General features: G+C 36.7%; 1 protein-coding gene across 1 annotated transcript; it reads left to right on the forward strand.

Moving 5' to 3' along the window:
* The first annotated feature begins 1,297 nt into the window (after positions 1-1,297).
* Positions 1,298-14,875, forward strand: LOC144058167 (lysophosphatidylcholine acyltransferase 1). The gene is made up of 14 exons (XM_077576462.1): positions 1,298-1,729; positions 3,352-3,491; positions 4,061-4,275; positions 6,165-6,277; positions 6,706-6,766; positions 6,967-7,025; positions 8,014-8,048; positions 8,223-8,277; positions 8,404-8,486; positions 9,788-9,913; positions 10,097-10,250; positions 10,415-10,513; positions 10,930-11,071; positions 11,728-14,875. Exons 1-14 carry the CDS (start codon positions 1,604-1,606, stop codon positions 11,955-11,957), a joined length of 1,638 nt encoding a protein of 545 aa, XP_077432588.1. The 5' UTR covers positions 1,298-1,603; the 3' UTR covers positions 11,958-14,875.
* The last annotated feature ends 2,343 nt before the right edge of the window (positions 14,876-17,218 follow it).

Genomic DNA, 17,218 nt, shown 5'->3' on the forward strand with positions numbered 1-17,218 from the left:
AGGCACCAGCAAATTGTGTCTCCTCCAGAAACAAGTGTTTTGTGATTGTTTACCCCATGTCTTTAAATTGCATTTCTTCCTTTTTAATTTAAGCACCTCAGCTATGAGATTGAAGGGAAAGGGAAGGGAAAGTGGAGGAAGGGTCTAGGCACAATGTAGGAAAGCTTTTCTGCTTTTTTTCTATCACTCCATCCGCTGCAGTATTAAGCATGTCTGATGTGATTCCTGTCAAATGCAAATGTCACTACCTCATACGTCAGCCTACGGCACACTTTGACTGCATGCTCGACAAAAATGAAAAGGGAGTAGTAGTCTTTGCACTTTGCGTTTGTTGAAGAGTCAGTTCCTGGAGGTATACTTGCAATTACAACAAAATATGTAATGATGGTGAGAATATGTGAGTCAGTTGAACAACTTCCTCCATGAGGTAAATTAGGCACACAATCCAAGGGCCGGATTGACGGAGAGACGGACAGATAGACAGACAGACAGACAGATAGATAGATAGATAGATAGATAGATAGATAGATAGATAGATAGATAGATAGATAGATAGATAGATAGATAGATAGATAGATAGATAGATAGATAGATAGATAGATAGATAGATAGATAGATAGATAGATAGATAGATAGATACCAATAGAGATGTACATCTTGTTCTTACCGCAAGGGGATGCTCTTTCTCCCTTATCACTGTCTGCCTGTATTACAGTACTTATGTAAAGAGAGGTTATTGCCACGAGAGGGAAGCAAAGGATTAGTTACAAATATTGTGTTGTCAAGTCTGTGGCCGATTGGCTCATCACTTACATGGAGACAAGAGAAAAAACATTTCATTCGATGTTCACATTATGTTCGTGGGATGTAGCCGACCGTAAATTAAAATGACAAAAACTTTATGGTCCTTTATTGCCTCCCATATACGGTTATTTACAGAAACGCATCATCACAAACCAAATAAATACATTCACATCACACACACACACACACACACACACACACACACACATATATATATATATATATATTTAGTGTTTAAACTTTGTGGATTGTAAAATTCATTAACGTGCGTGGAGCCAAAAATGTCTCAAAAATACTGGGGAGCTGCCTTCTCAACTGAGCAAGCAGCATTATACACAGCACAATACCAGTCTCGATGAATTTATTATATTTTGTGATTTAATACACGTAAACAAACGAGCACAAATATGTTTTAACTTGATACTCCAATACAGTATTTATGTTGTCTCCATCCTTAATTGTGGTTGGATGCGTTTTGTGCGCATGTGCAAAGACAGGGCAGCGGAATCGTGGCTCCGTTAGCATCCCGAGCTAGCGGATTGCTTTGCGAGAAGGCGTCTAGGCGTAAAGATAAAGGCTACTTCAAATAACCCCGCCTAATCCTTGAGCTAACCATTATCCCTCCATGGTGCCCGATAAAAGGAGATAGCGTTAATAACCACGCACTGTCGCCGTAATTAGCCGCCGAGCAAGATACCGATTGGGCGAAAACTGCGTTGCGCGTGGAAAAACTCTATTTTGAATCATTATCACGTTTGTGTTTTAATACATAGAGTAGCCTCGACATATACTCATCGGGATGAGGTTACGGACTCAGAGACAACAATGTGCGATGGAAGGTGATGGGAAGAAGATGGACCAAGCGCCTCCGTTCAGAAACCCTTTTGTACATGTCTTGAAATTCACCCCAATTGAAAAAGCTAAGGTAACGATTATGCATGCGTGCAATTGTTTCAATGGACTCGTATGACTCTTTGTGGTAAATAATGCGGCAAGGCTGTCACTACTATTAATGACGTTTGTTTTCTTTTTTTTCTGCATGTATACCAGTCAGCTGTGCGAGTACTAGCCAGTTGGCTAACATTAGCTGCCTAAATGGTGCATTCTCTCATCTGCTATATTTGCCAGCTTTTAAATAATCTTAACAAATTAGCCATTTTAACAATACTTTGTTAGCATCGTGCTGTAGAGAAGTGACTAATAAACATAAAACAAGCTATTTCAAGGAATCTTAAAGCATGGGATAATGTCACGATTTAAGGAGCGTGGCCAGCCCCCAATGATGGGCCTAGCTTGTTGCTTTTAAACTAATGTTTTGTTTACTTGAAACACAATTGTTAGTTTTTGTTACATTAAGAGATGAACTCAGAGTATGATCGATTATTTACTTTAGAGAATGTCGTTTTATACGCTACAGTAGACCGTTATATTTGTATTCCCACATTGTTGCTTACGCACATCCCATTCAACACGTGTAGTACATTTGACAGTTTTCACACATTTAGGTTCAGAGAAAAAGATAGTATGTGAAATGTCACGCTGCTCAAGTAAACTGCTAAACTTTGAGACAGCAGTATAATTTTTTTTAGTGTGATCCATTCTGGAATCGTCCATGTGAAATTAATATTACGACGTGTCGCAAAGACGTGCAAGAATTGTGACTGACCAATCAGATGCAACCTTAAAAATTCATCGCCACCAAATAGGAGAACAGTATTTGGGGTATCACTAACACTAAATAACATAACATTGTAAATTATGGCAGTAGATATTTTGCCGTGACCGGCAATTCTTCCCGCTAGCACTATTTTGCCGTGAATGGCTCTGATTGTTCAATCGCCGGACCTGGCGTGGTTCCTGCCTCACTTTACCCCCTTCTGTGTCTTTTCAAGAAGTTTTCATTTGGCTTCTATCGGCCTTACCTGTCTAACCATAACCCCCACAGCATAGGCTGTTTTCAAGAAATTGTTGTAAAAATTGTATTATGGTGGTGCCCCTTTGTTTTGTGATGACGATGGGTCACTTTTCGTTTTGCCTTTAAGAGTATTTTTGCTATGGACCTGGGCGGTCATGTACAGACCTGTGCGCATTATTGTAACACGTGATAGCGCTGAGAACATCTTTTTGTTTAATAAAGTGAGTACATTCATATGGACATTTAGCCCATTTTTGCTCACTGCGATCGATGGCTGTACTCGGCCCAAACCATTCACACGTTCCACAATGCTTTTCAATGAGCGGAGAGCTTCATTTCACCAAGACCTCTATTTTGTCTTGTGACGTAAAATCGGAATTGTCAATAAAGCGGGTATCAAACCCGAGACGTCACACTCACGGGGCATATTCACTAGCGCAGAGTTCACACTTGTTCTTGCGCAGTTCACAGCAAAATAGCATTAGGAGGCGAGTTGCCGGTCACAGCAAAATAGCCACTTCCTCAGTTATTACAGTTAATTAGCTAAGAATACATTGGGTCTGCTTATTTTGAATGCTTGAATGCATTGGTTATGTTTTATTTATCCATATTATTTCTCTCTTTGTTTACAGATGGCAGTTATGACAGTCACGCTATTCCCCATCCGTCTACTCCTAGCTGCATTTATGATGCTGCTGGCTTGGCCTTTTGCATTTCTGGCCTCAGCGGGACGCTCTGAGACTGCTGTTGAACCCCAGTGCCTCTGGAGGAGGTGGGTGCCCTGTTGTGAATGAATTCAATTCAATTGAAGTACTGGTCAGTGGTCACGCAGCGGATTTTGACATTATGGTTGGCACAACTGCAAAATGGTCTCTGAGGTTGTTTTTTGTTTGAAGTTGTATTGATCAAAACGCAATGCACTGTGGCGCTACTAGGCAGTGAGACAACCAATACAGCATGCGGACCGTAGCCACTCTCAACTTCTATGAACTTGTAACCTGCTCATAATATCTGAGGCCAAACTGAGTGAGCAATCTTATTTCAAGTTGCATTAGTGCTGCTTTGCACCTTTTTACACATTATTCACAGTTTTTGTTTACTACGTGAGCTATATAGTATATATACTAGCGGCTTAGCATATTAGAGTTTATATATATATTTATTTTTTTTGGGTGGGGGGTGCATTTTGTCATTTTCATAAAAAAATACATATTGAATGTTTGTACATTAGTGTTTTGTAGTCCTTGTATACTTGTACTTGTTTGACAGTTTCATACATGTTATCTACATGTGTAAGTTGCTGGTAACTGAAGCCTTTAACCTGAATTCTCTTGGTTTCAGACTGGTCGACATCATTTTGAAGATCATCATGCGGGTCATGTGGTTTGCGGGTGGCTTCCATTGGATGACTGTTAAAGGCCAAAGGGCGTTGCCTGCCGAAGCGCCCATTCTCACTCTAGCGCCCCACTCTTCTTACTTTGATGCCATCCCAGTCACCATGACAATGGCCTCAATTGTCATGAAAGCCGAGAGCAAGGATATACCCTTGTGGGGAAGTGAGTAACTATCACTGATTTTTATAATTTTGAAACCTATACTGTAGGTTATGCAGAATTAGGGTAGGGAGGAAAATGGCTAAGTCAACCACAAATATTGGTTGACACAAACATTTCTGCCACAAAAATATATGTGACAATTTCAAAACCCCAACCAGTTCAGGTTGTACTTCACCTACTGCCCAAAGACAGCTGGGACAGGCTCCATCCAGCATGCCCACAACCCTCGTGAGGATAAGCGGTTCAGGTGGTTGGATAGATGTTTGCAACACCCAAAACCCTGTTTGGCCAGCTCACTGACGCACTCAGTCGCATTCGATAATTCGAATATCAGGAATGCAGAGTAAATTCTTGTGAACTCAGCAAGTACGGTCTTGGTAAGACTGATCTCAAAGAACATATTTATAAGAACGCTAGTCTCTCTTTGTAATTGTGTACTCCAGATTTCATCACAAAGATCAAGGGGGAATAAAAAGTAAGAAACGTCTTCTGCTGTTGTTAGGGCTGTTTCCAGAGAAAAATATATATTGCTATGCAAAGTTTAAATTTAGTTAAAAAACAAAAAAACAAAACAGTTGGTCGTTCATGAGGTGAATTGTTATTTTCTCTTCTCTTTTCATGTGTTCCTCAACCAAGCAAAAAATAAATAATAATCTGTCCAAATACTTGATTGTTCAATGAAATTTTCAGTTGGAGATTCGATTACCAAAATATTTAATAGCTGCAGCCCTTAATTTTATACTCACACTTTATCACTGCTTGGCCATGTAGATGTACTTTGTAGCAAGCTATGCTAAGCCAAGTTAGCAAGAGAAGCTTTAACTCAGACAAGACAAGTTTAACCATAGAGAAGGATTTAGTACTGAACAAGCTTATGTGTCGTCACAGTATGTCCTGTAATCATTTAATTTGCGGGAGCAAAACATCCAATAATTTGGTATGACCAGTTAAACCAACATAGCTATACCCGGCCGGGCGGGGGGTAATCGATAGACTAGTCAATAGGATCATCATTGATTTAAAGATTTGTGACAGCCCTGTGCATAATCCTATACAGAAAATGATAGAACAGTTTATACAAGCCAATAAGTGCTAATGATATTTTCATTCAGGCGATTGCTCTTATACTTAACATATACATTTTACAGAACAGCATGGTTGGAATTGATATCAACATGCTGTGCCTAGGAATGTGTGAAGATACAAATCCCGCCCCTTTCACCACTAAACACCACTTTCTCAAATGTCTATGTAATCTTGTATTGCCTATCTAAACTTGCTCTGCTTGTCAAATTTATGGGACGAACCAGAACCCTTTGCTCAAACTCAGCAAGTTGAATCCAAAATGGGTATTAAGACTTGATCAACCACACCACTGTGCCACGTTCAAAGTGTCTCTTGAGGGTTGTAGTCGTAATCCCTTTCCATCAGATCACGGTTGGAATCAATTACACTATTTGCATGACCTCACTTCTCCTCTTATGCTGCCCTTGTTCTGCTTGTTTTAGTAACAATTTATATCGGGTTACGGTTCCCTCTTGTAAATTGTAAGTTTTTCCCTTTTATGGATAATTGTTGCACATATTATATGTTAGGGGTGCAGCTGTACAGGTAAACCACAATTTGGTCTGTTCCTCGGTTTTTGGGTTACATGTCAGTACGGTTGTGGTACAGGTTTTATGCATGATGAAAACATATTTTTTTCTCAAATTAAATAGTTATTAATCTACTGAACTAATCCAGCACTTTCTGACACAGTGCATAAATCATACAAGCGCATTTTAAACGGTTGTAAAAGTGCTAGTCTGTTTTCTTCTACTTAAGAGGTGAGTGCTGCTAGACCCTTTTCTATTTTGTGCTCTCACCTGTGACTCTGTCTTTTCCCCCAGCTTTGATAAAGTACATCAGGCCAGTGTTTGTATCACGATCAGACCAAAACTCAAGAAAGAAGACTGTGGAAGAGATCAAACGCAGAGCCCACTCTGGAGGGAAATGGCCACAGGTAAAGGAACATGCCTCGAAAAGGGGCTCATTGATGATCACTGTGGATATGTTTTAAACTGAGCATTCTTATGAAGGCAAAACAAAAAAAATCATTCAATTTGGGATTATAATTTAGAATCATTGGTTCCAGAGTCAAAGCCGGTCAATTTATTAAATTATATTTGATCATACAGTAACATAACGGTCATACAAATGAAGTTGTACATCAATGTTTCAGCGTAACATTTGTAAGATTTGATTCGAAGGTTTGTGTCCTGATTAAATAGTTGTCTGTTGTCATCCTTTGTTTTCTTTTTAACATGGGAGGGAGGATAATTCAACATTCATTTATACATATTTTTTTTCTGTTGATACTGCACCCCGCCACCCAAGCTTTTATATAGGTTTTTTTTTTTTTTTTATGATGTCTGCATTTTTTTCATGCAGATAATGATATTTCCAGAGGGAACCTGCACAAATAGATCCTGCCTAATCACCTTTAAGCCAGGTAAGCAGGTCATCATTTTTCTTTTTCATACTTGTTTCAGATGTATCTAAATGTGAGCACAGATTCTGTCATGAATTTTACTTTTGTTTAAAACCAAAGTATTAATGGAGGTCCACTTTGGTTTTTCAATTATATTTAAAATGTGAATGTTCTTTGTTTGTAATCCAAAACCTTTACATGTTTTCATTTTGGTCTTGTAGGGGCCTTTATCCCAGCGGTACCAGTGCAGCCTGTTGTAATGAGATACCCAAATAAACTGGTACGATTCTTTAAATCATGATTATGTAAGCAGTAGGCCTGAACAATTTTGAAAAGTTTTTACAAACACACTATTCAGTGTATCAGGAAAGTATTCAAAAGCTGTGAATACTTATGTACATGTAATTTCTTAGTTTTTTTTATTTTTAATGCATTTGCAAAGATGTTTTACGTTTTTTTTTTTAAAAGGGGGTGGTGTTGTGTGTAATATTTTGAGGGGGAAAAGGAATTAATTCCATTTTGAAATGAGGCTATAACAACAAATGAGGGGGGGAAGTGAAGCACTGAATACTTTCCGAATCTATATTCCAGTAAACATCAGTCACATTCATAATACATAAATGTTCTCATGCTAAAATTAAGCAAAATGAACCATTAATTAATATAAATTTAATTTCATCTACGTCAATTAGCGTTGTTAGCCCAACATGTTGACTTGCAGTCTTTTAGTTAACTATAACAACTTCTAACAATCAAATCATTCAATCATAGATCAGATTACAACAATAATGCTAACACATCTGTGATATATGTATATATATATATAAAATCAAATGTGTCCCTATTAGCAATTGTTGGTTTTGCCCTTCCAGTTTAAAACGATGATGCTCTAATGATGAGTACGTCAATCTTTGAAGTTCTGTGTAAGGTGTTATTCTAGAGACATCTGGTGGCCATTTTTGGGCAAAGCATTAGCGTAGAGCACAACAAGCAGTCTGATTTTGGGCATTACAATTTATTTATTTATTTTTTTTTTTTTTTCATTGGCTCAGTTATGATTAAATTGTATACTGGAAGACTAGCTCACAACTTTTGAAAGTGTGCGTGTGTTCTTTGCATAAGTTTAAAACTATTTCAAAATTCAGTCATGACAATATCAATGTTGTTCACAGTATTGAACTTTGTAGCAAACTAAAACTGCAACTGAAAATGCTCTTATATAAAAAATACAGTTTCTTTCATTTACCTGTCTATTTTGTCTTGTGAAGGATACAATTACATGGACATGGCAAGGGCCTGGCGCGTAAGTATTTTTGCTTTCACCATTTACTGTACAATACTTGTTTTTGCTCCTTTTGTTTGATGATTGAGGTACTTGGAGAAACATGCGTATTTCCCCTCCACCTACATGTAAACCAAGTCTTTTTTGTCAATTTTTCTTCATTGTGTTTATTTTTGATTAATTTTTTCTGTCCAGGTTTAAGATCTTGTGGCTGACACTATGCCAGCTACACAATGTCTTTGAAATAGAGGTAAGTTATATGTGTGCATCTCATAGTTCATGAAGTAATGCTGTACACGATCTTAGGGGATAATAAGGGTGGATTTTGAATGGCAAATTACCCTAATCATTTAAATAAGTGTGTCTCTTTCTGCAGTTTCTTCCCATCTACACTCCCTCTGAAGAAGAGAAAAGGAACCCGGCTCTCTTTGCTATCAATGTGAGACATGTCATGGCCAAGTAAGTTTTGAAATGGTTTGTTTTTTAGTTGTGTAAAAAATCCAATACGACTCAGAAAACTAAACATGTAATAGATTACATGGCTCAGTCATCCCCAGCCCCTCTTTATGGCGCAATTTTACTTATCAATGACTTCATCTGAGGAGCATTTGACTAATGTTTTACTAATTACTTAATCAGTTACGGGGAGGTTGAATGCAGGGGGTATCCATCCATCCTCCTGAAAATTCTATAGAAGAATCTTGTATTTGGATAAACAATATTTATACTAAATACATTTCGCTGTATAATGAAGAAAATAGTTTCTTTTTTTAATGTAATCAACAGATTATATTTAAATCCACAACAAACTGTGTTTTATTGTCTATAAATATTTGATGTGACTGCAAATTCAAACAATTTAAAATTTAGCATTTCTTGGACAAAGCATTACATCGAAAATGCATTAAATGGCTTCACTTGAGCAGCTAACATTTTATTATGCAACATAATACAGCAGGTCCTGGCTGTACGTTTATCAACTTAGACCAGCTAACTGGGAATAAGACAAATAATTTTTATACTGGAAGACTTTCTGCTAGTGTTCAAACTAAAAAACGAAAACACCACAAGAGGAAACAGTTGAAATGGTAACCTATATTTAATGTTGATTAAATGTTCTTATCAATTACAGTTCGTGTGTTTGTTTGTTCAACTTCGGTCCTAAAGAGCCGCAGATGCTTGGCTGTTTTAGGTGGCTGATTAATAAAAGGCTACAACAAAAAACGCAAATTATATTTTTATGATGGCAAGAATGTTTTCTTCTTCTAATATTAGCAGCACTTCAGTTTTACCTCCAGCACCGCGCCTAAAGAAGCAACTTTCGCAAATGGATTGGGAAACTTTATGAGTGAATGTGCAATATTCATTCTGACGCCTTCGTATCGATACGTGTATTGTAAAGAGGCCTGAAACAATATTTTCCCGTGTCGGTTTTGGTTGTTTACCCCGGGGCCCTAAATGATTAGCTACGGCCCTGTGCTGAACTAGTGACATCGTAAGCCAGCTGACATACCCAAAGTGTTATTAGCAGCTCATACATTGCTGAAGAAGACAGCTAGTAGCTGCGAGAACGAATGTGAATTGCATTGCCCTTTCGTATAGTGTGTAAAGTGTACATATTTCTTTTATTTATTGGGAGTGTCATATTATGCTTAACTTGCCATTTGACAGCCTTTTTGGGGGGGGATTCTTAAGGACTGCAATGTATTTTTGTGTGTTGTCCATACACTAAAGACATGCCATTGTCTTCCTGGACACAGAGCCCTTGGGGTCCCCATCACAGATTATTCATTTGAGGACTGCCAGCTCGCCATGGCAGAAGGCCTGTTGAGACTGCCAGTTGACACCTGCCTGTTGGAGTTTTCCAAACTTGTCAGGAGACTAGGGTAAGTCGATCAAACCTCACTGTAGTCTTCGTCGTTGTTGAAGTTAATAATTTAGAAGCAGTACTCAAATTAGTCTATAAGGTGTATGAAATGAAGTTCTACAACTATCTGACTCGTGAAATGTTTTCTGTTTCCTAATGTTACTGAGCACACTATTCATGATAATTAAATTTCCCGTTACAGGCTTAAACCCCCAAACCCTGAAAAGGTGCTGCAGGATTATGCAAACAGATCCAGGAAACTGGAAGGACAGAAGCTGTCCTTGGATGACTTTGCTCAGTTCTTGGATGTGCCCGTTTCAGATATGTTACAAGACACGTTCTCCCTTTTTGATGAGGTCAGCATTTTCTGTCTTAATCTCTCAAGTCTGAAGAATGTATTTGGTTGACAAAAAAAATAAAAGTTTCTTCATTTTTAATGGCAATGTCAATGCATTTGTGTCAATGAAACCAGTTCATGGATGAACATGATGGTGACTGTCTTTGTCTTTTGCTTTCCCAGCATGAAGATAATAGCGTGGATATCAGAGAGTATGTGATAGCCTTATCTGTTGTATGCAGACCTTCTAAAAGTCTGGAAACGCTGAAATTGGCCTTCAAGGTAAGTTGTGTTTCGATCTTTAAGCCCATCTAAGCGCCAAATTGAATACTGTTTATCGTATTTAGTGCGTAGCTTTGTTGTGTAAGATGGCAAAAATCTGCAAATCTGGGTTAACGTTTTAAGATTGATGTTGAAAAATAAACTCCTGTTGTGGTTGCATGAAAGCTTTAACCTATATACATTTACAGTTGAACAGCTATTTCATCAATCATAAAGCTGAGTAAGCACTATAAATGTGGGCCTCATTAGATTTTCAGAACACATTTTAAATAAAATATATTCTTAATAATAAACTTTATTTAATAGGCACCTAATGTCCTTCTCCCCATTAGTCTCAGAACCATAGAGCAAGCTAAGTAGGTTCATTCAACTAATAGTATATGATGTACTGTATATACTGTGATGTCATTTTTAAGATGTTTGAAGCCGAGGAGGATGGCGCTATCACAGAAACAGAATTGGCAATTATTCTGAAGACCGCTTTGGGAGTGACTCACCTCAGTGTATCTTGCTTGTTTGCTGCCATTGACAGTGAAGACACAGGAAAGATCACATTTGGTGAGAAAAGCAACTATTTTTTTTACATTTATGAAACACAATAGAACATTTGTATGGCGGACCGAAACTGCCCAAATTAAAAATAAATAAATGACGAAAAAAATAAAAAAATAAAATAAAAACAGAGATTAAAAATCTAATTTAATAATTTAATAAAAAAATAAATATGAATGGAAATAAAAACTATGTATATAAAAGTAAAAATAAATACAAAAATAGCATTTTTATTTATTATTAATATTTAATATTTACTTTTGTATATATAGATATAGATAGATAAATAGTTGTATTTATTTCCATTTATATTGATTTTTTTAATTAAAATTTTTAATTAGAATTTTTATATTTGTTTTTATTTTCACTTTTATTTATTTATTTTAAATTTTTGGTCCTGCATACATTTGAGTTTAATTTGGGTTTAAAAGTAAAAGCATCCCACAATTACTTGGTTATTTATTAGAAGAAAAGCATTGTGTTAAGCCTTTGTTAATATTATCATGGCTATGGGAGTGAGTGAGTAAATGAATGAATGCAGGAATAAAAATTACTTTATTGCACAGCACAGGAGTACAGAGCAATGAAATTCCTCAAAGTCTTCTTGTTAATAAGAGGTTTTCTGCTGTTTTTGTCATGTCGCCCTCTTGTGGTGTCTACAGAGAATTTCAGGAGCTTTGTGGAAGAACACATGGACTTTGCAGAGGAATACCTGTACCCTGAAAATTCAGGCCTCCTCACTGGTACCTGCCAACATCAACAAACAAATTCAAGACTGTCTTTTCACAACGTGCATGACACTGCCAACGCCAAAATAACTAATGGCATATGCCCTGATTTCAGCCCCAATGTTCATGACAGCACAAAACATGGACTCAAGAAACACAATTGAAAGAGTTAAGGGTGTGGTTGTTGAACAACAAACATCTCTCCTGGTGAGAGGTTGTTATGTGGCGCATGCTTGGTGTAGATGGTTGCATTTTTTTTTTAACTGAAAGGGAAGAGATGTTTACCTTTTTGCTAGTATTATGTTCTGACAGTTTTCTTTAGTAACGTTCTACATGATAGCGGTTTGACTTATGTTTATTACTTTTTTTGTAGCAAAGGTTGTCAGAAGACCAACTTTAGCTATTTCAGATACAATGCATAAATACTTGAAGGGCACTTATTAAAGGTCGGGGCGATGTTTGTCTTTTTTTTTTTTCTCCTGTAGCTGCATTTTTAAATAGGCTGTGCATGTTTATAGCAAGAGGAAATCAAGCCTTGACAATGAAAAGGAACACATTTGGGAAAATGATGAGTTTCAAATGTATATTTTCCCCCCTTTTTTATGGTAGCTGCCTTTTGGCTAGAGTGTGTGGACACATAGCATTTTGTGCAGTATTGAGGAGTATTTTACATAAAGGTCCACCCGAGTTGACCAGTGACAATTGTACCACTTGAAGCAATTTTGTGCTTCAAGCCAAATTTGAGGTTAACTCGGGTCTCTTGAGTTGGTTACCTTTTTGCTATGAGCTTGTTAAATATTATATTTATACAATATTTTTGATTTAGCTCAGGGTTCAATAACACAAATGACAAACTTGTATGATGTCATAATTTTTTACTTTGGCTTTTGTGCATGTCTTTTCTTCGTATGACATCATGCAGTACTGTTCTGCCTACTTTCATTTGTTTGTCTTTTCATTGATGAAATGACACAATGTGGACCAAAAATGTGTTTGATGATTATGTCACCTGTTATATCTGTACTGTCCCTTTCAGTTGGTGGTGTAATGGCTTTAAAACGGGGAAGGGGGGACTTCAGGTGTGACTGTTGAAAGCACATGTTGTTTTGGTGGCTTAGGTGGATTTTATAAGACATGTCATTCCAAATTCCCTTTCTGCCTTACATTGCCATACCTTTTGACCATTCCTACTTAATTCAATGCATACATAGCTTCAATCACTTGGAAAGGAAAAAAAATGCTAAAGGTTCTTATTTTTGTATAAATTCTCAATACAATGACATGCAGCCTGAGGCTAGTCCTAAAAGCATGATGCAATGATATTAATTTGGATCACTGCCCAAAAATGGAAACAAATTTTGTATTTATTCCATAGTTTTGTTTTGTTTTGTTTTAAATACAAAAGGGATATTAGCACCACTGTTGAAGGTTAAACTTGGAGAGATTATTAATCCCTGTATTATTATTATTATTATTATTACAGCACTGTTTGAAGACCATGCTTGCATGTCTTTCTGTTACGGCTTTAAGTAAAGCAATATTCCACTTTTATTTTTTAAAACCTTTCAAGGAGTTCTGTTATGTATTTTGAATATTCCAAATGCGGGGCATTTTGAGAATCTTTGATATACGTATACGAATGAATTATTTTGTGTTATTTTTTTACTGCCTTGATTACGACCTATGGTCTCTGCAGATTGTTGATGAAAAAAATGAGCCACACTGTTTATTTTTTTTCTTCCTGTACTACAATTTAATGCTGTATTTTTCAACCAGTCTAAAGTCCTGTTACTTTTTTTCCTATTAATGCTAGTTGACTGCTCCCGACCTAAATGCAGTTTTAGTAGGGAAACCGATAGCCTTGAATATAAATGTTATGCTTGATAAGAGAATGTATAGACAATCTTGTCACAATCAAAAGCAACTCCAAGCAAACTGAAATCTTTTTCTTTTCTTTTTTACAAAAAATTGTACATTTTTATCCTTTTGACGTAATCCTTTGTTGTGAGTGTACAAATGTGTCAGGCCTTGAGGTGTTGTATGCGCCGCATGACAGGCCACAAGACACGAAATCCTCCATAGTATGCATATTCAAATGAAATGTTGATACTGAATCACAATACGTTTAGTATTGCTTTACATTTGATTTATTTCTTTAGAATATGTTTGCATTTGTGCTTGCACTTTAGTTTTCTTTATTTTGTAAAAGTTCACATATAAAGCATGTTATGTCTTGTTTATTTTTATTTTTTTTTATTAGCAATAGTTTCTCCATTGTAGGAGACAATAGATTTTATAAGAAGCTGCACCATTCCCTATATTTTAGACCAAGTTTGGGTAATTTGCATACCTAAAATCCAACTTTTAGACTAACTTTATGCTTTGTCTTGGATTGTTGAACATTTCCAGCATGAATGAGAATGAGAATGAATGACTTTGCAAACTTGGAAACATCAAACAGATTTGAATGAATAGGAAATGTTTGCACCGCGCAGTGGAAATGTATTTCATATTAACGGGTGTTTAATGACACAATTTCCATGTAAATGTGAAGCAAACTATATTTTGTATGTCAAGAGAAGAGGGAGACATGACTGTGAAATACGAAAAACAATGGCAAGGATTGAATGTTTGAAATCACATTAATTACCCCTTGTGTTTTTATTTGTTTCATACTTACTAAATCATACTTTTGATGTGAAGAGAATGCTATTATTGAGTACATGTTATGTCAGTATTTACACCTGTATACATTTACAGTCTTATTCCTGCATTTTTCATCTTGCTGACCCTCTGAATAACTTGTATTTATGCTGCTTGCTAAACAGTTTGTCCATCATTGAGCCGAAGAAGAAAGATGTTGTGTACTCTTGTCAGAGCAATATTGTCTTTCTGATGGTTCTCTGCTCGTGGACTAAACACCTGTTTCCTCTGTAGCTTTACTTCACCTCTTTTCATACTCGTTTTGTTTTAGAAATGCGTTTTGATGGGGAGTCATTATTGCAAGCTACTTTGCATTTGTCTATAAGGACTGCTATGATGTAACTTGTTGATGTGACTCTAATAAAAAGAGAAAACTGTTTTGAACTGTCTTTTAATAGGGGGTGCTTGTGGGAAATTTGCTTGTGGTGCGACGAATGGTGATATGACTGAGTTCTACACAAGGTATTCGTGATGGCGCCCCACTTGGCTATCATTGACTGCAGGGAATTTGGTGCGCTTAGTAGTCGACTTAGGGTATATCCTATGATTCCTTTATTATTTAAATCCCTTCACATACTATGTTGAACAAAATAATAAAGTGGTCGGAAGAATATGTGGAATATGAATTGACATGCATGTAACATGGTGTTCCACAGGGTTCAATTCTGGGGCCTCTGCTGTTTTCATGGTCTTTGCTGCCGCTGGATTCCATCTTAAGAAAACAGCAAAGATTTAAATGCCGTTGAGTTGACTGATGGGAATCGGCGTCCTAACTGCATAATTTGCAGTGCCAAGTTGAGCAATTCTTGTACAGCTAGCTAGCTAGCAAAACTAAAGGAATGAGGAATGGGGAACACAAGAACACAACACTTACTGAATTCAAGGTGAAGAGAGCCAGATTAGATGAAAAGGCTACTCTCCCTGTTCGTTAACTCTTGAATTCGGAGGGGGGGGAACAATCTTATATTTTTTAATAAAGAAGGGTTCAGTGAATGTGCATAGGAAACCAGTGGGGTAGAATTGATTATTTTCTTACAAATAACTCTATTGCTGATAAAACTGTTACAAAAATACATCCTATTATTATTAGCGACCATGCACCAGTCTCCCTTTCCCTAAAAGTTGATTATACCTTTAAACCACCACCGACATGGCGTTTTAACATCTCACTGCTAAACGACGCAGAGTTTGACAAAATTATAAGAAAAGAGTGGGCAGACTTTTTGGAAATAAATGACTCTCCAGACCTATCGCCATCTCTTCTCTGGGAAACTGGGAAAGCAGTAATTAGAGGTAAAATTATATCATATTCATCTTATAAAAAGAAACAGGATCAAAAATCGGCAGTTATTATATCATTGGATGCAGAAAAAGCTTTCGACAAAGTTAACTGGTCCTTCCTCTTTGCTGTTTTAAATAAATTTGGCTTTGGGAAATCATTTATCCACTGGGTATCAGTATTATATGATTCTCCTAAAGCTACAGTTACTACTAATGGGATTATATCTCAGAGCTTTACTTTACAGAGGCACAAGACAGGGATGCCCACTATCCCCTTTATTATTTGCAATATTTATTGAGCCACTTGCATTAGTCATACGCCAGGAAAGAAGGATTCAAGGAATTCTCTCTGGGGTAACAGAACATAAAATTAATCTATATGCCGATGACATCTTACTTTATTTAGAAAAGCCGGCTACTTCGTTGGGGGAAGTATTTAACTTAATAACTAAATTCTCACAGTTATCAGATTATTCTATTAACTGGACAAAATCAACACTTCTACCTATTACAGAAAATTCATGGAACCCTGCAAGCCAGGACCCACATTACTCATTTCCTATAGGTAATTTAAAATACTTAGGCATAAAAATCTCACCTAAATTAACTGATTTAATTCATTTAAACTTTTCTCCACTTCTGGATAACATTTATAGTGATTTGGAGCGCTGGAATAATCTTCCTATTTCTCTAATAGGACGAATAGCCACCATTAAAATGAAAGTTTTACCCAAAATAAACTATTTTTTCTCAATGATTCCATTTAAACCTACGGCTAAATGGTTCCAGTTGTTGGACTCAGCCGTTACAAATTTTTACTGGAATAAAAAAAAAGCAAAGATTAGTCTATCTACTCTTCAGAAAAGTAAATCCAAAGGTGGTCTAGACGCACCAAATTTTATGTACTACTATATAGCTAACCAGCTACAATATATCGTTCTATGGGCACAACCCAACAGAGATACTAACTGTTGGCTGGAACTAGAACAGAAGGATTGTAATAACCTCAGACTTCGAGATTTACTCTTTATTACAACATCGATTAAGCGACATAATTGTTTTAAAAACCCAATGATTTCCGCCACCCTGACTGCCTGGTGGAAGGCACTAGAATTGACAAAAGCCCAAGGGGAGCCCTGTGGGCTTTCTCCCCTATGGCATAACCCCGACTTTCAACTTAACAACCAACCGCTTTATTTAGGTGTGTGGGAGCAGAAAGAAATTACACATCTCCACCATCTCTTCTCGGATAATATGTTTATATCATATACTGTACATCCTTGCTCCAAAAATACAATATAAAAAACTGATTTTTTTTACATTATCTACAAGTTAAAAATATGATAAAGAAAAAAATTCCAACACTTCGGGGTACGCTCCAACCGCCTGTTTTAGCTAAAGATATTAACAAGCTTTCTCCGACAACAACAAAAAAACTTTC

This window comes from Vanacampus margaritifer, chromosome 9 (assembly GCF_051991255.1).
Source record: "Vanacampus margaritifer isolate UIUO_Vmar chromosome 9, RoL_Vmar_1.0, whole genome shotgun sequence".
In the NCBI taxonomy this organism is placed as follows: Eukaryota; Metazoa; Chordata; class Actinopteri; order Syngnathiformes; family Syngnathidae; genus Vanacampus; species Vanacampus margaritifer.